At 34.9% G+C, this 23,054-nt stretch overlaps 1 protein-coding gene across 1 annotated transcript in view; it reads left to right on the top strand.

Annotated features, from left to right (window-relative positions):
* The window catches only part of LOC149065514 (INO80 complex subunit D-like), a 140,416-nt gene that overhangs the window by 58,448 nt on the left and 58,914 nt on the right, over positions 1-23,054 (top strand). The window contains exons 5-6 of the mRNA XM_089253729.1: positions 8,768-8,888; positions 11,378-11,617. Of these exons, the coding sequence (XP_089109855.1) occupies positions 8,768-8,888; positions 11,378-11,617 (361 nt within the window). The remainder of the gene's footprint in view (positions 1-8,767; positions 8,889-11,377; positions 11,618-23,054) is intronic.

The following is a 23,054-nucleotide window of genomic DNA, read 5'->3' as shown; positions in this document are numbered from 1 at the left end:
CATTGATTCAAAGAGACTTTGGATGTGTTCTTGGGGTACAGCAGACCAAGCAGCTTCCACGCGTTGCCAAAGTTGATCTGGTGTGGCAGCTGGGGATGTAATCTGGGTCCTTGTTGAGCAACCATGGACCACATGTTTTCTATCGGCGAAAGATCCGGAGAGCGAGCTGGCCAGGGAAGCAATTCAATCTGGCGATTGACGAAGAACCTTTGGACAATGCGTGCCACGTGTGGTCGCGCATTATCCTGTTGAAATATCGCTGTGGGCAAGCCCTGAAGGTAAGGAAGGACAACTGGCTCCAACACCTTGGAGATGTAGCGCTGGCTTTTTAAAGTACTGGCAATGCGTACTAGAGGAGTGCGAGAGTGATATCCAATACCGCCCCATACCATAATACCCGGTGCAGGACCAGTGTGGCGGTGCATAACGCAGCTGTTCAGCATCCTCTCTCCACGGTGTCTCCAGACTCGAATCCAACCATCGTGGTGTTGCAGACAGAAGCGTGACTCGTCAGTAAAGACAATTTCATTCCATTGTGACGTCCACATCCTTCTTTCATCGCACCATTGGCGGCGGAGACGTCTGTGGTTCTGCGTCAAGGGTAGACAAAGCAATGGACGTCTTGCGGACAGACCACTCTGCTGTAAACGGCGTCGAATGGTACGTGCAGACACTGGATGATGCGGTACAGACTGAATGTGCTGTGCTATGGTTCGTGATGTGGCTGAGCGATCCGTCACTGCCATACGCACAATACGCCTGTCATCACGTGAAGTGGTGCACTGAGGTGGATGCGATCGAACACATCGGTCCGTCGTACCCTCCTGCATCCAACGATCACATATCCGCATTACAGTTGTTTGGTTTCGTCCAACACGACTACCGATTTCCCTGAAAGATAATCCATAATCTCGGTAGGCCAATATCCTTCCTCTGTCGAACTCGGATACTTGATCAAAAGATGATCGCTGTTTTCTACGAGGCATAATTAATCGTTTTTTTTGAAAAAACCACAAGAAAAACACAATTGCCGTACTTCAAATCGTCGAAATCTCCAAGCCTTAAATAGCGCTTTGAAGTGGCGCCACAGGTGCACGTGATGTGCGTCTGCGCTGAAATTCTAATCATTCGCATATCTCACCTCCGCTAATGCATGTTGTAAATTTCATATTATTTGCATGCTTCCTTCAGGGTGTTGCATTTACAGTGGCCAGCAGTGTATATAATTTATCCAGCCAAAAATTCCAAAAAAAAAAAAAAAAAATTGGCAGTTAATGGGGTAATACTCTATACTTAGAAGATCAACATTTTTAGCCTAATAATGGGTATTATGAATATTAAAACTAAATATTATGGAATAGTACATCAAGATTCTTTTGAGATACCTCTGATCATGTGCTAGCCATGGGGACAATGGAACGGACAATTACGAGTCCCTTTCACCAAGTACTGTCCAAGTATTTGCTCCTTGACCAAAGCAATTTGAGCACCTTTTTTCGAAGAAAGATGACAGTCTATTGCAATGATGTCGATTCAAGAAAGTAGAGTCGAGAGAGAGTCATTCAAGAAAGTAGTCCAGAACTTTCTTGGAAATAACAAGACGGACAAATATAAGGACCTTGTGGAGGAATTACTTCAGAACTATAAAGCTCTTGGTTGAGATATGTCACTAAAGATACATTTTCTTCATTCACATTTGAATTTTTTTCACCAGAAAACCTTGGTGATGTCAGTGACGACCACACCATTAATATTAGAATTTAAGCTATTTTAAAATGCAAAAAATATACGTTTTTCAAAATTTTAAACATGTATTACTCAAAAACCATGCCTGACACACAAATTCTGAAAGCAGATTCGGAATCAGTGAGGAAAATACCATAAGAATGACCATATTTGATCAAAGAAACACGAAAAAAGTGAAATTTTGTTTACCAGTGTTATAGGCCTACTGCTGGCTAAGTGTAGCATCATCTACTTGCACTTTATTTTTCTTTTCTTTTGTCAAAGAAATTTCCATTGCTTCAGGAGTATCCATGCAAATTTTGAAGTTATTCTTATCAGTAGTTCTTATTGTATAGCTTTGGAACCAAAACTTCAATCATCATCACCCTGTATATAGCTGATTAGTTTTCATAAATTTATGACTACCACACAGTAAAACCCTGATTAACTGGGCTTAATGGTGAAAGCATAAAAAAGGTATTGAATATTAAAACTGGGTGATATATAGTATGAGATGTGCTACTTGTTATGGGAAAAAAAGTTAAAATGTCTGAGATAATGTAACTACTAGTACACTAGTCTTTTGTCCTTTAGAAACTGCTGGTGTCTTTTTGGATTATAAGACCACGTGCCCCCCCCCCCCCTAGCAGGATGGTGTCAATACTGTTGCTGCTTCTTTGTGAAAGGACAAAAATCCCTGTGAGATTGTATAGCACTACATGTAACTCAATTCTTATTCATGAATTTGTTAAAGATAGAGCACCAGAATTTAGCCAAAGGTTAGAAAATGTAGTGAGAATGAGAAATTTTGGCTTCTGCAGAAACTAAGATACTTTATAGGAAAAATATGTATATATTCAGGCCATTTTTATTAGACTTTTTGAAAAAAACCATTTGGCATATCTTTGAATGGTATAAGATGATATATCACAATGTTCCCGAAGGCCGGTATTACATTATAAAAGTTTGATAAAATTTCTTTTATAAAATTTGATAAAATTTCTTTTATAAAATTTGACAAAAATATTTTATAAATTTTATATTCAAATTTTTTTTATAAAATTTCTTTTATAAAGGAAATGAACCACATTACACTATAAAAGATTCATATAAAAATTTTTTTGCAAAAGTGTTCGTCAGTTTGTCAGTCTTCGTTAGTGTTGTGCTGTTACTGGTAGTAGTTATGGATGAAGAAATTTTTTTTACCATTTGCTATGGGGGGAAATTTATCATTTGCAATCTCTGTAATGGCTTCGATTTTAAAAACATGAAGCTTATGTGGATGCAGAGGCATCGGAAGTATTTCTAAACTGTGGATGATCGTCTTATATCTGAAAAATTGTAATTTCTGGATCAATTCTGGGAGTGCTCGGATCCATGCCACAAATTACTGTGGATTCTTGAGCACCCCTGCTCCGACGCCACTGTGTGGATGATTGTATTGTATGGAATAATTTGCGGAAGAAGCTAATTATTTTGATGCATTACATATATCTGGGAACACAACTCAATGAATAATGAATATGTCAGTTTATGAAGAAGTTGAGGAATACACACACAATGCCCAGAGTGAATGTTTAGCGACTAAAAATTGTCCATGTTTCATCATATTACTTATTGCGGCTCATATGTCACGGTAAAATCCCAGAGACTCAGATTTTGTCAAGGTGAGTCGGTGAAAGTCCAAAAAACACTTGTAAACGTTTTCATTTTGGATTTTTACCAAGTCAAAGTCTGTTTTAAATGAATGAATTAATCACCATGAACTTATTAGTTTAAACGAAATAACCACCATGATGAGGTTTTGACACTATTTAAGTAATTGATGCTAATAATTAATTTACTCCTACTAGTTAAAGCCCGTTTTAAATGAATTAATTTAACATCATTAATTTAATAGTGCCCCACCCGTCTTGATTAATTAATAATTGTTCAATAGTTGTAATTACTAGTGCGAATAACACTTATTAATTGAATTACTAGTAATAAGTATTTAAGTAAAACTTATTTCGTTATAAGATTTCTCGCGTTGACGCGCAGGGGTGCTGAGTGCGCTTCGCCCACTGATCTGCCTCCCACGCATTGCATCATGACCCCGGACCCCTCTGGAGATGTTGGGACACTAACTAATTAGTAGAAGTGAACCTAAACCTGGTAAAGTGGCAGCATTTAGGAAAATTAATAAGTTCGTTATCGTTTTTTTTATTTTTCAAAACGGGTTTTTACTGTTGAGAATAAATAAAATAAATAAAAATTAATTAATATTAATTTAATTTTAAACTATTCAATTACGATATTTATTGAGTAATTAATAAATGTCAAGAACTCATAAATTAATGATGGTTTATTGACTGAATAAAAACGGGCTTTGACTTGGTAATGAGTCCCAAATAAAAATGTTCGCATCATTTTTCGGACTTTTACCATCTCACCTTGTCTCCCAGCTTTCACCATGGACCGTGGCATATACATCAGAATGGATGTAGCTACTGAACATTATATTGGCCCTCGAATAGAAAGAAGTTGGCCACTCATGATATAATAGATTAATTAAATCTCGACAACCTCAGATGATAATTAAATAAATGTATCATTAATTTGAAGCATCAAATCCAGTGATGTGATATGATAGGGTTTTCAAAGTGGCACCGTGGCTTCTAGGGGCGTCCCAGGGAGATGAAGACATTGATTTGAGTGCCTCTTTTTGCTTTGAATTGGTGCTTTTATAATTGAAAACACCAATTAACTACAGGGTCATCTTAAGAGCATCATGGGCCAAATGATTTTTCTGAGGCCCTACTAGGCAAATTTTCAAAAATCTCAACCAGATCCCGTTTGTGAGGTCCCCGGGCCGTGCCCAGGTGGGCCCATGTCTTAAGACAGCACTGCTTAACTATTCTGGGGAGCAGCAGTAAAACTATGAACTGGGCAAGTGAGCTGCGAGTGACATAAAACTCATTTTCCTATAAGGCTTTATTGTGCCTTCACGGGGCTGACTTCTATTTGGGGTAAGCAGGGTCTGTCCTTACTTTTTTGCAGGGTCCTGATTTCGTAAAAACTCTATTTTTGTTAAATGTGTCATTAATTTTGTGGGAAGCAAAATAATCTAGTTGATCTATCGCAAAAGAAATTTCAAATTTATGGATTCATTATTATGTATTTCGTGAAGGGTTCTTTTTTCTTATCCAGAATTTTGTGAAGGGTCCGGAAAACGGACCCAAATTTTGGATGAACAGACACCTGGTTAGTGTAAATATTTGTGGGCTGTATTTAGCTCGGAGCCCTGGGACACAGTGCCCCAGTTGTCCCAGCCTAGTTACTTCCCGATTTTCTATCACATTTAATGTTGAAAACAAGTTTTTTTTTAATCCAAGAAAAATACACACCGGAAGAGAATCTTTTTTTCTCCCCAGAGAGAGAAGGGAGTGACAAGTACAGACTTGAAAATTTAAGAAAATTAAAATTATTTATGTACGTGACAAACCTTAAAGATATTCACGTAGGGGGTTTGAATTAATACCCGTTTACTGCAAATCTGTGTTTCTCAAAATGTTAGTCGCAGCTTCTAAGGTAGTCACAAACCTTTACCAGAGGCGAGCTGTCTATATTGATTTGTTCAGTGCTTTGAAGTGCTACTTGTATTCTACGGTGAAATGGAAGGCAAAAATTTTAAAAATCACTGATGTAAGTGGTTCGTCGAACTGTCACCGATATTTCAATAGTTCTGATGTTTACAAAGACTTTCTTTCAAACCGAGAACAACTCCGGTCTATCACCATGGGGGAATTTGCTACCGAATTAGTTGTGCCAGGATTGTGAGTGTGTGCCTTACAGTCTCAGTGTGTATAAGGTGTTGCGCCCGATATTGCAGTGCTGACATCAATATTTTAAATTGGGAGTGAAGCGTAGTGAGACTGAATATTTGAACCATTGTAGGCCTGTTGCTCTCAGTGGCGAGACTTTTAACGTGAGCTCGACTCACATTCACGGCTCGAAATTGAAAATCAACTTCAGCCGATGACCACTGTGGTGCATGGTTTGCAAAGACTGAGGACCTCTGACACAAACCTGTAGTTATGTCGATCCTTCTTCGAGTATTTCTGGGAATGAACAGAACCAGCGTTATATCTATAGCTAGAGATCGCCATCTAGCTATAACGTTGACAGAACATACCTGAAGCCGATTTTCGCAATAGTACGGTAGTACTTCAGATTCTGGCTTTTTTCTTGAAATACAACTTTTGATTTTATGTAACTTAATCCATTGAAACAAAAGTCGATCCACCAGTGTGTGGCTTCCCAAACGAAACCTTGGAAACAACCTCGCCCCCTAAAATTTGCGGACTCCATGACCCTGCCCCGTCCTAGCTATAACCCATGTCTGTAAAACTTAAGAGCATTATGAGGCAGGCCCCCAGGCCGAGTGATGTTCTGGGGCCCCACTACCTGATTGCAAAAGTACCAGAAGTATAAGCAGGGCCGCCTTGAGAGCATCATGGGCCCCCGGGCCAAATAGTTTTTCTGAGGCCCTATGTGGTTAATTCTCGGAAATTCCAACCACATTCCATTTTTGTGAGACCCCTTTTCTCTTGAGGCCCCGGGCCGTGTCCGGGTGGGCCCATGTGGTAAGACGGCACTGAATAAAAGGCCTTCCAATTTACATATATGATTTCCGAAAGTACAGTATTTATCACTTCATATCTACCAAACAAATATATATACCAACATTTCATATATACCAGCCCAACATATACCCAATTTCATATTTCCCTACCTCCTATTGCTCACACAATCATCATTTGAACACTCCCTCCACCTTGTCATTGAAAGTGGCAAATGCGAACCCCCTCACGATTGGTGACGTATTACTTGAAGATGACCCCTTATATCCTGTATATATATAAATATGCCCAATCGTTATAACGATATTTTCAACATTATTTTATTATTGTATTGCAGGTTCATTAGGACGGAATTAAATTCGTTACAACCGATAAGCATCCAAACACGTTTGTTTCTGTTTTTTTCATTCAGCTAGAGAAATTCAAATCTGCTATTCACATAGGGAATTTAGGTCTTTGTAGCTCCCACTAACTTCAGTATGTGATGGAAGTAAAAAAAATATTTTTTCTTTAGTTTATTTTAAATCATTTTTATATTTTTTTATATCGTTCAAATTGTTTGAACTAATTCAGTTCATCGAGACGAAAAAAAAACTTGGATATCTATAATTGATACCTAATACTCATTTTTTAATTACTTTATCAACTCACAAAGTACATAGTACATAAACTTGAGCAATTCAAACTGCAGCATAAAAAGCATCAACATCAATCTTTTTTCAAATATTGGATGAGGAGGCTGACTTTGGTAAAAGAAACTTTGATAAAGAGCATTTTTTATCAAAGTTGCCCATTACACTATCAAATTTTTTTGTCAAACTTATTTTATAAATTATCTTTGACAAGGAACTGTTATAGTGTAATACCGGCCTAAGAATATAAAATGTGTTGAGAATGAAAAATTTTGGCTAATAAAATGAACCAACATGATATTTTTTATGGAAAAAAATTATATTTAGGGCACTTTTTTGTTTGATTTTTTTTTTTACCAAGTGGTTTTTTTTAAAGAAAAACCACTTGGTTAAAACCATGGTTTAAACCAACAACTCTAATTTAAACCATCAAAAACTGCCATACATTGAAAACCTACCAGCCTTAATTCCAAGGTATTTCAACAAAAAGAGTTTATATAAAGTAGGGCAGTTACAAATTTTATGAGTGCAGTTTGCACTGAGTGTGATTTATGCTGAACTATTTAAATGTGTTGCATCTAATACAAGAAGGCAAGAGCATTTGGTATTTTATTTGACCATGTGAATCACAATTTGAATCATGTACACACTTGTGTTAAATAGAACTTTAATCTTATCTAAGCACTTTAAATGATCAGCCTGATGGTTACCTAAATGTAACGAAATTGATAGGAACATGAGAAAAATTTTGAAATACCAAAAGCATTCAATTTTATTGATTAATATGCACTAAGTGAATGAACGTCTAACAGATTAGGTGGCTATATATATCTGAACATGTTCAGTTCAGCAGGACTGGCAGGGGTGTCAGGAGTGTTTCAAACCTGTGAGTGTTTGTCTTGAGCTTTTTATATAGAAAATTTCAACTTCTGAATAAATTCTGGGAGTGCTGAGACCTAAGTCACAGATTATCATTGGTGGTCGAGCACCCACAGTGTCCATGCCATTGAGGACTGAGTTCTCATTTGTAATTGGCTTAACCGGTTCTTATTTATAATTGGCTTAACCAGGTCTTATTTATAATTGGCTCAACTAGTTCTTATTTGGATGGTCTCATTTCTGAGCATAAAATGACTGGTACTGCAAAAATGAACAGATTGTAAATACAGTTGAACATCATTAAATTGAGTTGCCCAACACATTTTACCACTCAACACGATGTGTGTCTTGAGTCTCATTAAAGTAAATTTTAAAAAAATTTATCCTATAACAAGAAATTTGGTCTAAGTGAAATAAATTGGTCTCTTTTATTTTCTCAGTAACCAGGTTTCACTTTGATAGGGAAATTTGCTTTCTGTTTATGCTGTGAGACTACTTCTCATGCGTGGAGATACATGGAAACTTGAAAGGGTTGCAGCCTTCCCCCTCCCAGCTTTGTATAAAAGATTTGTATAGTTGATCAAAATATATATGTATTGGCATCATCATCATGCCCTACCAAAAATTGCAAAAGATTAAAATTTATTTCCTATCAAATGTTCTTATTTTGTAAATTCACTTGCATTCCCCCTCCTATTTCTCGAAGAACCCTTATTTTATTAGCACAAACCCCTTAGGGTGGCAACTCGCAGTTTGGGAATCACTGATATAAGAAAACAGTCCAGCGTGGTTCATTTTGTTGAGTTAAACAAAGTCACCAAAAAAATCACAGAATTTTGCTTTTGGTGTATGATATACACCCTGTGTATGTAGCAGTATTTTACATTAGTGCTTTTCTCTCTTATGTAGACTATGAGTCATCAGAAAGCGAAGAAACAGAATCTGGAGAAGAAGAGGAAGACGAAGAAGAAGAAGAGAGCTTGTTTAATCAGCTTTCTTGGTTTTCTGCTACTGACTGGCATAATTTAGAGTAAGTATAGAATACACATTATTAAAAAAATTTTATACCAATTATTGTTATCTCAAGTGTTCTCACATAATTTAGACTTTTAGAGCAAGCATAGGACATGTACAGGGGTTGGACAAAATAATATGAACACTTGAGAAATGAGACAAAATCTTTATTAATAGGCTGTTGGCTCTACTTTTGCTAAAACGTTACAAATATTCAATCATTACACTTCACTCACAATTTGAAGTATAGATGGCAACACTGAAATATCATACACAACACTAGCTACACACTCAGACTGTTAAGTGCACTCACTTTGTTCCAGACTCTGCCACGAAGCTGGGCTGGAAGAGATCTCTGCAACGGGATAAGTCCGGTGGCAGAGACCCTGGCGTTCATTCATTCAGCCCTCCTTTTGCATTAATTACAGCTTGTATCCGTCGTGGGATGGACAAATACAAGTCATGTACCACAGTCACAAGGATACATAGCCACTCCTCCTGCAAAAAGGTCACTAATTGAGAACGTTTCTTTGGAGGTGGAAACCTACTATGCAGTTTGGCCAACAAAATACCCCACAAAGGTTCAATTATATTAAGATCAAAGAACTGAGCGGGCCACACGCGGTGTTGCAGTTCATCATCGTGCTCATCAAGCCAGTCTCCGACAATTCCAGCAGTGTGAACGGGCGAATTACATCTTGGAACACAGGTCGAGAATCAATAAACAAATATTGCACCATTAGATGAAGATGGTCGGCCAGAATACTGACATAAACCACTGCATTAACCTGCCCATCCAGGAAAACAAGTGGGCCGAGACCACGGTAAGACATCGCGCCCCACAGCATCACTGATCCCCCTCCATGCTTAACAGTAGGAAGGAGAAAATCAATGTCATAGGCTTGTGCTGGCGTTCTCCAAACGTAAACACATCTGTTAGTCTGGAATAATGTGAACGACGATTCATCTGACCAGATGACATTCTCCCATTGTTGTTGTGTCCAATTCTTATGTTCGTGACACCATGTTTGTCGTTTCAAGGCATTGCATGGTGTAACTGTAATGAAAGTCGTTACATCCCTGATTCTATTTTAATCTTTCCCCAACATAGGTTAGCTTTTGTGAATGACAGCAATGAAACAAACAATATTTTTTCCACTAATATTATTTATTAACATTAAAGTTTTTTTACACTTAAAGCTTTAACAAGTTAAAAGGATTAAACATAAACAACAATTTTTTAGAGTTTTAGCTTTAGTAAATATTGCACATCAAATGGATTAGGTCTCACCGATCTGACAATCTGTTAGATGGAATTCATTGCACCTATGCATCAGCTTCTCTGACTGCGTGGACGTCACTGGCCAGTATCCCAAGTAGTAGTCTTGAGATGGTGTTTGCTCTCAGCATCGTATGTGATGGAGGTTCTATGACATCATCAGTCCTGCTCCACTGTCCCCGTCGAGGTCTCTCTTCTCCACGTGAGGCACACAAGACCAGGTTTCAGTGAAGAGTCTATGTCCAGAAGATAAAGCTAATAATCCATCTCTCTCTCTCGTCCCACAGCTGTTAGGAACAAGAGCCCCTAGGTTGTCGCATTCAACCTAGTTAGACTATAGACTCACCAGAACATAATGATGTACTCTGTATGAGGAGAGATGCCCTGCCAAGTGCTGAACTTTATGTGTATTTTTAGATCTGCTTTTTCTCTGCACAGTGGTGGCTTTTAAGGAAAAATCTCCATATTCCAAGAATCAATCAGACAGCAGAATCAATAACCTGTAAAAACATACTTAACAGTAAAACTCATTTACATATTATATGGAATAAAACACTATTTTCAACTTTCGACATATGGAAGTTGGCAACATAGAAAAGCTAAACATTGATGACCTGGCCAGGATCCGCAATAATATGCCTTAGTTGAAGTTATCGAGTTATGAAGAGAGACTTTATTTTGTGAAGATCTTTACATTGGAAGAACGTAGGTGTTTGGGGATACGATTGAAGTATTCAAAATTTTCATCAGGATAGATGAAATGGACCATGAGTTATTAATACATTGTCAATCAACTGCTTCGACAAGGGGACAATTCTAGGTTGTGGTGTTGCAAGGAATTTTTCCCTAATAGGGTTGTTAATAAACAGAATAGCTTACCCCTGAGGTAGTAAATTCTAACACAATTGACACATTTAAGAAGAAATACGATAAACATGTTGGGGTAAATCAGGAAGCTATCCATTTTTAGATAAGACAACCTTTAATATTTTTTATGAGCATTGTATAGTACTTTATCATGTATATATATATATATATAGTTAGTTTTATTTTTTTTATGATTGCATTTTTAATTCGGGGTCGCTGTATTTTAGAAATATGACATCCATATTTGTTATGGGCATCTTTTTCTCAGTCACCTCGTTGGGCATTTAGCCTGTTGTAGCCTTGTATTTGTATTTGTATGCTATCCTGGATGCAACTAATCATATTAAATTCTTTGTCAGTTATTTTGGCGATTCAGTTATCACATCTCGTCAGTTGAAGAGATTACAACTTAAAGCTGAGCTTCTAAAGAGTTATCAACAGCTTAATCACCTGCATAAGTTACGCAAGCAGCAACCAGGACATAGTTTCAAGTATTCACTTAAACCCATGTTTGAAGTTTTACGCATGATCTGCAAACCAGGTCAAACTCCTGAAGATATTTGGAGAAAAATTACAGCTTTGAGATCAAGGAAGAAAGTGTATGTTCATGTATTTTCATATGATTTCATATTCTCTCTAGAAATGAGATTTCTTTCTTTTAAAAAGAAAGGGCAATTAAATTTTAATGAGAGTTGAAATTCTTCAGTAGATTTCATGCCAAAATATTTTTTTTCCAAGAAAAATATTATGAATCTTTTCCCAGATTATAGGAAGCTAGGTACATGTACAAACTCTGAAAGCTGATACCCATTACTGATATGTAAAATAGTTAAAATAATTTTCGTATCAAAAGTTGAAATTGTTTTATATACCATCAGCTTAAATTACATTGCCTTATGTTTATTTCCAAAACTTCAACCATTTGCATCAAGAATGCTCGATGCTCGTGTCAATATCATTCTTGAGAGCACTTGATCTATTCATCAGTTAAACACCCCGTAAAAATTGTATTCAAGGATTACAGTTACGCATATTTCAGGCATAAGTATGTTGAAATTGCCACAATGGGGTGCTCCTTTGGTGACAGGCATAGTCAGTGCTCACAAATGAAAGTTTGAAAATCACCTGTGTTAGTGGAACAATTTTTTTTTCATTTTATGATAAATTTGTTTTCGAACTACAATGGAACAGGGAGGAAACACAACATCAAGAGACTGGAATAATCTTCAGTTTTAGGCAGGTTTATGTTTTATAAAAGTAATATCAAAGCAATCATCAATGGGATTATCTTTTGATTCCATTCAAGAAAAATTTCCGTCTCATTCAGTGTCCTTCTTTGACAGGTTTCACTGTAACAATAATAATAGTAAGCTATTTTTTCAGTATAGTAGACCAGGGCTTTTGATAAATCCCAGGTGCCATGGTAACTGAAAAATTGGGATGGGTGCCTAAATTTAGAAGATTTTAAAAATTTATATCAACATGTCTCTCAACCTGGAAAGAGAGCTACCGAGTCCTGGAAAATTGGGAAAGTATTTTTTTTTTTGCAAAAAAAGAAATTCTTTACTCTTAAGAAATTGGGCTGGTGCCTGAATTTTTTTGATCTGTCAAGCCCTGTAATATACTTAAGATAATCTAGCCATGCACTTATCCAGTGTTTTTAGGAGAGTTTTCTTCGATCCATAGAAGAGGAAAATTTGTCGCTGCATGTCTGTGCACAAAAGTTTATATTATTCGAATGGGATTTTTTTAACTAACTTCCAGTGATACAGTGATTTCTGTAATCCTGCACACTCTGGTTTTTCTGTTTATACTGCAGGGTTCCCAGCGACCTGGAAAGTCAGAGAATGTTAAATATTGGTCAAAAGTCAGAAAAAATTCTTAATATTTGGGAGAAGTCAGGGAAAATCTGAAGGGGAAAAAATTAAAAGGGGATGAATTCCCATTCCATTGGTTGGTCTTCAGTTTTTACCCCATAGATTATTTCTTTCAGATCCTCTGGGAAAGAATAAGAAAGCCTTATCTCTATCTGCATTTTCCTCTGGATCCCCTACTGAGAGACAGTCACCATTTCACATCACGAAAATCACGGGTGTGTGCTCAGAATCGGCTTCTGGATGGGCCAAGGATCAAATTCTTCACAGAAAGCAGAGGCAAACATTATTTGCTGCCCCCACAACTTTAAAATTTGAAAATTTTGTAATGGGGTTCTTTTTTCTCACCTAAAACTGCCGCCCCCTTAAATTTTGCCTCCGGGGGTAGTCCCCCCCCCCCCCCCCCCGCCAGACCCATCTAGTTACAGCTCTGCAGAAAGTTTCACTGACACTCAAAAACAATTTTAAATTAACAAATAGTATAAAAGTATTTTTTCGAACATTTTAATTTTCTACAAAAGTATTTTCGATCTTGGGGAGGGTGGGGGACCCATACGCTATCCAGATTTTGCCTTTGGTGAAAATCCGGGTTTTGAACCCACAATTGCTCAGTGGTAATCGGTTAAAAATACGATTTTGTAAGGTTTTCCAACTTTGAATTGGCTATTCCTTTGGAAAAAAGCTCTGTTACCATGACGATTACACAGACCTACAACACATATATGTATACATTAAAATTCATATCCACGCATTACCAATTTGGGGGATAAATGTGGGACCACAACTGGGGGTCTGGTGCCCTTGGCTCTGGACTAGAGGAGGCGCCGAATTCACCCTTTGTAACTGCTTCTTCATGGGGGGGGGGGGGCCCAAAATGCATGCTTGCCCCGTTTGAAAAGTATCTAGTTGCAGCCGTGGATAGATGTCACCACCTACTAAAACACACTAAATCCTAGGCACACACTGTTGTTTCACCAATACAAATCTGACATAGCTCCTATATTCAGGTGTGAAAATATGTGGCAGTTAAGGTGACAGATCAGAGTGGTGGACCATCAGGGAGGGAAAAGAAAATCATTCCATCAGGAAATCGCTTCGCATGGATTTATATGAACAGGGGAATTAGAAGATAAGTGTCAGAGAGAAGAATCTCATTTTCTTTAAATTTAATCATAAGTTATTGTTCAAAGAGCTAAGGTTTTTATAACGAAATAGAAAATAAATCACACAGAAGGGAATTTATAGATTGATTTATTAGTAAATATAAATGTATAAATGTGTGTGTGCTTAACTTTTAGTTACAGTGGATCCCGTTTATAACTTTTTTTAAAAAAACATTGTAAGTGGGAAAACTCTTTAAATGTGGGAAATCTTTATGAGAATTATTTACGAAAGTGAGTCATACTAAAACGTTCTAAATGGGAAAGTTGTAAGCGATATGAATACTGTATATTTGTTTTAGATTTATTACATTTCTCTCAGGGGTCTGTCCAGACTTTTTGGTAGGATCCTGTTTTTGTGAAAATTGCTATCAATTTTGTGAAAAATAAGCAATTTCGTGTGAAGCAAAATAAGCTAATTGATTACTCACAAAAGAAATGAAATCCAAAATTATGGTTTCATTAATTTGTATTTTCTAAAGGGTCCCTTTTTCAGATCCAGAATTTTGCGAAGGGTCTGGAAAACTAACCCAAATTTTGGCTGAGCAGACCCCTGCATTTGTTAAATTCTCAGTGTTAATGGACTTCTTTTTTTTACTAGTAGATAATGAAAGTAAAAGAATCTAGTTATAAACTGATAAATTAGTCTTTTTTTTTTTCCAATGAACCTTTGGATAGAACATGTTGTGAGAGAAATGAATTACTTGATTCACAGAGATACCTCCTTCTCCTACCTAGAACATGCCCCATCACTCTGTCCCAACAAAGAGAGATAAGCAGGTGATCAAAGACCTGGGCCATGCTAGAAAAAATCCACAGAGATACCAGTGAATGATGGGGGGGGGGCTATAATTTCTTTCAAAGGGACCCATTTTCACTCATGAAGGTTATTGGCAAAACCTGAGTCCCGGAACCCAGGTAAATTAGAGTACAGCGATATCTCTGGAGCTATAGACATTTTTCACAATGTGAAGCTTATATAGAACAACAAGTCTGTTACAGGTAAGCCTGCTACCTCTGTTGGCCTGGCAGTAAAAATGCCCCCATTGAGTGTGAGATGATTTTTTAAGACTGTCCACCCAGAGTGCAAGTCATTTCTAAAAAGATTTTGCTTTTTTTTTGCTTGAAGCTCTTTTCAAGATCTCGTGAAAACTTAATGCAAGATTGGAACCTGATGAGTTGGAGGCTGTAGCTTCCATGAAACAACTTCCTGAAATCGATCTGGATTGGAAAGCCGCCCTTAATTTTATTTTTCCTGAATAATCAGTCAACATGTTTTTATTTTTTTATCTCACACCCTCAAAATGCTCTTTCGCACCCCCGGTTAAGAACCACTGATTCTAAGTTTGTGACTCTGGAGCTACCCAATAGCATTCGATTGTCTTCTGTATTTTTAGGACATGCAGAGGCATAAACAATGTTTACAAAGTTTAAAAAGCTCTGCAAAGAGCTAGAAATAAAAGTGCTTCATTTATCGAAAATTATGCCACTGGCATTGAACAGTAAAATGTACACAAATCCCTTTAAAAAAAGATGGACAGCACAGTAGACCATCCAGTTCACCTGGACTTATTTACATTGGACCCTGTAATTTACACATTTTGCACTGTGATTTTGGAAGTGTTCGCGAAGGAGCTTCATTCTTAAAAAGACTTGCATACCGTCATAATTTGCTGTGCATTGAGAAAGAGCGTTTACACACTGGACTTTGGAAGACTTCTTGGAAAAAAAGGTGACATATTATGAGAAGAGGTTGCTAGTACACTGTTTTGGCCAAAAATTTTTATTATTGCCAAGTCATTTCTGTCATTTTGCTTTAGCTTGAGTCAATCTTATAGGATACTGAAATAGTGCTGTGAAAAAAAAAAAGAATTAAAAAAGAAAAAAAAGAATTTGAGATTTTTAAAATTATGCTATGATTATGTTGTCTAAGGGGGTACCCCATTTTACTTTTTTCTAATTTTTTGAGTGGGAACCCTGTGTATGCATTTGTGGTCAGGGAAAATTTTGAGTTATGGTCAGGGAAATGATCAAGCACATTTTGTTGGGAACCCTGATACTGGTTATGATACCTGGTGCTGTCCAGGTTTTCTCAGTATACTGGGAGGATTGAAAAAGTGAAAAACTATTGTAAAGGAATAAACCAATAAAAAACATGTTTAGTAATCACAGTAACCAAAGTAAACATTCCGAAAGTCTTTGTTGATACCAACAAACAATTGTTGCCTGACAGTTTTTTGCCCAGCTCTAATGAAATTTTGAAGTAGCCTATCGTTCAAGTTGGGTGTTGTGTGCACCCAACATATATGCACAAAATTTGGCTGAGATCGGCCCAGAATTGTAGATTTATATGGAAAACACACACACACAGACAGAAAATCAATTTTATATAGATATATAGGGAAAATGTTTTTTTTTGCTCTGCCTGGGGTTCCAGATATGCTGTGTGTGTGGGGCAGCATTACAGAAGCGACTAACCATTGTAACGATAAACATGTGGAACACATTGTTTGGGAATCATGGCAACCAACATAAACATTCCAAAAGTCACTGTTGATGCCCATGAACCTAATAGTTTTTGCTCATCTCTGATGAACTTTTAAAATAGCCTATCGTTCTCAAATCTGTTTGGTATATATGTGTGTGCTATATATAAATTTGGTGGAGCTAGGTCTAATATTGTAGATTTGTGTAGAGAACATTCACACTCCGACATACGGAAAATGAATTTTATATACCATGAAACTTGCATGAAAAACGGAATGCCAAGACATTTCAATAATATTTCAGTTTAGACATTTCCATTTTATAAAGGTGCAAATCAAAGCACTAATTATCCAACTGACTATATTATGATTCCGTTCAATACTGGTTTCCATTTCGTACAGTTTTCGTCTTAGACAAGTTTCACTGTACATATTACACAACGATTGTGCATAATATCCCTAGTTCCCTCTTTCATTTGGAGTACTTTTTTTAAAGTTTTAAGTCAATGGAACCGTTTTAAGAAAATTTGAATGTTTCTCCATATAAACTTTGAACTCTCGAAAGAGAGAAGTAAGTTTCCATCTTTTCTCACATAAAAAAGAAAATAATAAATATTATGTTCCAGAATTTTCTCGATAAAAGATTTGACCTATTGGACTATATTTTTTCAAACCACAAAAATCTTTTTTCACTTAATTAGGAATGCAATGTTAAAACTGCTTACAGATGTAATAAACCTATCTGCAAATTAATTTATAATTACATCTTCTTTAGTAAAAACCTTGATATTATCAAAGAAAGGCCTTTTTTGCTTTTGCAATGATAATAGCTTACTTAATTTTGTTGATGGAGATCATGGGCACATAATTATTGCTGATTATAATTACTGAATTATAAAATATGAGAAGCTAAGGAATTTAATAAGTCTTGTTACAAATATTAATTGACATCTCTGATAACATTAATATTTTTTATGGCTGCAAATCAATTAAAATTTTTGATCGGTTAATCAAGAAATTTTAATTTATCAATTGTACCTGAAGCTTCTTTAACATATTGAAAAATTACAGTGGAAAAAATTGAGTTGAAGGTATCTACTTTCATAATTAGAAACAATGAGAAAATTTTGTTTTAATTATGAAAACAAGAATAAAAAAATTTATTTACTATTATTCCACATGACAATATTTTGAATATGAAATATTATTGAAAAAATATAAAAGTATTATTTTATTATCTCTCTCTCTCATTTTATGGTAAATGCCATTGGAATAAACTAGTCAAATTGTGTATTTTCGAGAATTACTTATATAATGGCATCGATGTCTCTTTAAACAAGTAAAGGTATATCCATGGGACATGTTTCTCTAGGGTACAGTTTCCTAACCTCTTTTGTCCCACATCGCCCCCTTCTGAAATTTTTTTCTCCCATCGCCCCCCAACACAATCTAACACATAGGATCCTATGTCATACCCGTAGTTTCTACTGCCCCCTGGAATTTTCCATCGCCCCCGAGGGGGCGTTAATGCCCACGTTGGGAATCACTGCTCTAGGACCTTCGTTAACATCTTTTTACACTTCGTTGAAGCTAAAAAATTTTATAAAATATCAGATTATGGTTTTTTGGTACATCAATGAGCTGCTCATTTTTAACTATCATGAATTGTGTGGGGAAATATATCCCACAGACTTGACACTCTATGACCTTACAGCCAATTTTCTCAATTTAAAAGTTCATCTAAATAATAATATTGCTTATATTGGAAAGTTCAATAAAAGAAAAAAAATTTAATTTAATTTCCCCTCTAACTTAATTGTAATATGAGTATCAGTGTTATCTAAAAAAGAGTGATTGTCAAGTGTGTGTATAATTTTTATCTTCTTCCAAAATTTAAGGGATATTTTTGTAAATAGAAGAGTTTATAATAATATTTTTATGTACAAACATGTATCTTCAATAATTGCAAAGAACTAAACCTAAAATTTGAAGGAGTAATTTCTCTCCTTCAAAGAATTTATCCTAAAAGAATTTAAATATGTGAAATACACATCTATTAACAAACACTGAGTATTAAAATTTTGAAAAAAAATTCGTGGACAACTTCCAAGAATTAAAAAAAGGAACGAGTCAAATAATTTTCTAAAAAATCTTTCTCCTATTTAACTAAAATCTGGAGTGGCAATGGTTTTCAATCCCCCTTTATAGGATTTAAAATTACCCACGCCTCGACATGAAGTCGCTAATCATCTTTATCATATTTTTGTTTATAACATTTCCATAACTACTAGATTTATTAATTCCAGGTAAGATTTTTAAATCTTTTAATTTTTATAAATTGGAACATTTGTCTTAATGTGGTAAGGTCTTAGATAGTTTTTCAATGTGTACATTATAGTACTTTGCATTGCATGTAAAATTCTCGAGAATAATCTTTAGGAAAATATTTGAGAACATATTTCTCCAGAAGGACCACTTATAAATTACTGGAGAATATTCTTACAGAAAATGATAGTTATACTCAAGTTATTTATAATGGTCCTTCCAGAGAATATTCTCGATGGAATTTTTCTCACATTCTCCTCAACGAGAATATTCTCAAGAATATTTGCAATATAACATGTATTATAATAAATAATCTTTATAAATAGGTAGGTGGTAGCTCTGGAAGGACTATTATAAATAACTTAAGAATAATTCTTATAATTTTCAATAAGAATATGCTCCTGTAGTTTATTAATAGTAGTCCTTTCAAAGAATATTCTTGAGAATATTCTCTGAAAGGACTACTACTAAGGAATATTCTCTGTCAATTTTATTATTCATATTTTTCATTGTATTTTTCATGTTACATGTATATAGCAGCTATGGGCACTATATTTTAGCAATGAATCTTCTAATTTCATTGTGTTTTTAATCATGTTAGTTTTTCTTTGACCTCACGTTCTAGTTTTCTATATATAAGCGAATTTGGATAATTCAAATTTTATTTATTCCCTTTGAGTTTCCTATTGAAACTTAATATTAAAATTGCCTGTTTAATTCAGCGCCCCCAATGTCCTTTCTACGGGGAGGGAGAGGGGGAATATTGAAGTTTGTGGCCCCAATATTAAACTTTAAAAGTAAGAAAATAAAACCACTGGCTGGATGCACAACTTGTAAAGAAATACAATACGAGTGATACAAAATTTAAGTGTATGTACATTGAAGAAAATAACGCAGTTCACAGTATCTTCTTAGAATGAAGATTTTTTTGAATAGCTTTCTTTGTTAATCAACTTTGTTTTAAATTTTTTTCTTTGAACTTATTTCTCAAAATTTAACTAATTTTGAAATAATTTTTTAGGGTTTTAATCCTAAGGTTTCTAAAATCTTCAAACCAAACTTTTGAAACCTCTCATCATGACCAAGAAAATATAATGAGAGTATTCTCAAACTAAAAGTTGTCATTATGAGGTGATTATGCCAAGATTGTTTAGTTTTAAATGTTTGAGATAATGAAAACTGAATTATATTTAATAATATAAGTAAAATTAGTAATTTTTTTCGTTATTTAAAAGAAAAATGAATATTCTCAATTATCCTCCAATTTTTACATCCAGGAGAATATTCTCATTTCGCATCTCCACTTCAGATGTTTAATTTTCATTTTAGTATATTTCTCGATTTTTGCTGTATTTTCATATTTCTCGATTTTTGCTGTATTTTCATATTTCTCATGGTTTTGCTGCGTTTTATGCCTTTTGTCTTCCAAAGCTTGTCATGCAAAACATTGAAGGAATGAATAGTAAAATATGCTATTCTTTGCTTACCTTCATCAGAAAACTTTTATCCTTAGACCAATGTAGGGGGTTGTCCCTCTGCAATGTTCCTGTATTTTCATTTTCAATGTTTGCCTTTTCATTTTGATTTTTCACTTATATTGTATTTTTCATGCTATATGTATATAGCAGCTATGGACACTATATTTTAACAATGTATCTTCTAATTTCCTTTTGTTTTTAACCCATTAACGACACCTTTGATTTTTTTAAAAACAAAGAATAATGAGTGTAACCACTTCCACTGTTTATTGGCAAAGAAAAAACTTAAAATTTACAATGGCGAATTTTCTTACCAACCGGCTTTAATGGGTTAATCATGTTACTTTTTCTGGTTTGTCTTTGACCATATGTTCTAGTTTTCTATATATAAGCAAACATGGATAATACAAATTTTAGTAATTCCCCTTGAGTTTCCTATTGAATTTAATATTTAAATTGCCTGTTTTTAATCAGATTCCCCCCAATGTTTTGGATGATTTAAAGCTTAATTCAGATATGTTATTTGCAAAATGTCTCTTTTTCTCAGAATTTCTGGCTAACTTTTAGTCATCTTATTCTGTATTCCATACCAATTTTTATCAGAATATAACATGCATCCTACATTTAAAAAGTTACAATCGACAAAATCTGAATTTTGTTTTGGCTCTAAGTAAGAAACAATGATTTCATTGCCAGTTTCGCACACTAAATTAAGTCTTTTTATTGTCGGCTAGAATTGTGCTGGATCTTAGATGAAAAGCCATTACCTTTGATTATCTGCCAATGGCAGATGTAATTAAAGAAATCTACTGTGGGAATGTGAAAGTTTATGTGTGTATGTGATAATCAACACCTCCACATATAAAAGTTTTAAAAGCTGGAGTGCTGAAATCCTAGTTTATTATCTAGTAAAATTGTTCATGTGTCTCTAGCATTACTTTTAGTTTATTTTGAAATAATATCAGTAGTGTGTGTGTGTGTGTGTGTGTATATATATATATATATATGAAGAGAGAGATGCAAAATGATTGAAAGCGCATAGAGGGCATAAACTGGATATTGAAAAAGTCAAATTCGGAAGTTATTCATTCATCTAAAAATCAATAAATGGTGGTAAAAGTTGTTCAGCATCAATTTTGTTTATCAACTCTTTTGACCCATTCGACCCTCAAGGTTCAGGTCCAGTGGGATAAGAAAAACCCATAAAAAACTGGATAAACCATCAAGCTTATATTACTAGAGGGAGAATGACCTTTTATCAGTGTTGAGTAAGGTGTCGTAAACATCACTTCTCGGAAGATCATGTGACGTGTTTACTGTCAGCACAATTCTTGTTTTTTTATGGCATCCATAGGAGTTCAAGGGGAAGGAAGGGACTATTTTTTCTAAGACTTGAAATTATTATTTCAAAATTAATGTAAGATATAATTCCATACCTAATGAAAGAAATAATTCCAGAATTAATGAAAGAAATAATTCCAGAATTAATGAAATAGCCAATTCCATAATTTATGAAAGAAAATTCTAGAATTTATGAAAGAGAAAATAAAGAAATAGTTCCAGCATTAATAAAATCCAGAATTAATGAAAGAGATGATTTAATATTTTTATCTTTAGAAGTTCTATATTGTTTTGTAATCTTTAGAAGACAATTAATTGCAGTTTAAAGAGAAGAACTGTGCATTTCAATCAGGAAATTGCCTGGCATGAACTGTGTAATAAAGCGGTTGCCGCATGCAAATTTTCCAAAAAACCTATTTTTTAAAAATTATATAAAATTATATAAAATACTATAAAAATTTCTGTGGCCAACTTCGTTTGAGTTTTTTTTTACCTGAACTAAAAGTATTTTTTAAATATTTTAATATAAACTGCTGGCAGGAATTGTATATGCTAATGTTTTCCATTAAAATTCTCTTTTCTCGAAACTTTTAGATAAGGAAAATTTTTTTCAAACACCTTGTTGAAATGTCGTGAAACTTCATGTTGCTTCCGTTGCAGTGAGTCCTTACTAACCTCCAGGAATGTAGGTTTGATGGGATAAGTGCTATGAAATATCATTTTAACAGAATTTTTATGCCTAAAGCTTAAGTATAATATTGAAATGAAAGCTTCCTAGTTTCAATGGCTGTTGAGCCATGGTGTAAGCTCTGATGTCACTACAGAGTATTCAAGTTTCTCTTCTTGCTTGAGAGAAAACACTTTGTTAAGCATTAATGAGTGATGACAAATATATTTTCCTTTTTTTTTTAATGTAATATGTAATATCATGCATACATTATACAGTCGAATCCCGTTTTAACGAATACTGTTATAGCGAAAATCTTGTTTTAGCGAACACTTTCCTAATTCCCCAGATAAGTTGACGTTACCAACAATAACAAAATTTCATTATAACAAAGTGATTTTTCCGGCCTCTTGGAATTCGTAATAATGGTATTCGACTGCATAACCTTACTTGTGTGTTGAAAATCTAAAAAATAATGCATCAGATAAACCAGAAACACCTCTAAATCATTACATGCCCCATTTTGCTTGTTCTACATGCCCCATTTTGCTTTTGCCACAAAGACTGAAAGTTTATATTTTCAAAATCTAAATAGCACATTTGTCACAAGAAAATTTAACTGGGATTTATGAAAGTGCAATATTCCAAGTACACAAATTAGCATCTTCACCAGGTCTGTCATTTAAACTTTTTCCGGTGGGGGGC

This window comes from Pholcus phalangioides, unplaced genomic scaffold (assembly GCF_987345545.1).
Source record: "Pholcus phalangioides strain wild (caught in Gottingen) unplaced genomic scaffold, Ppha-v1.0 ptg000039l_1, whole genome shotgun sequence".
NCBI lineage: Eukaryota > Metazoa > Arthropoda > Arachnida > Araneae > Pholcidae > Pholcus > Pholcus phalangioides.
This window is presented reverse-complemented; position numbering and strand designations above follow the sequence as displayed.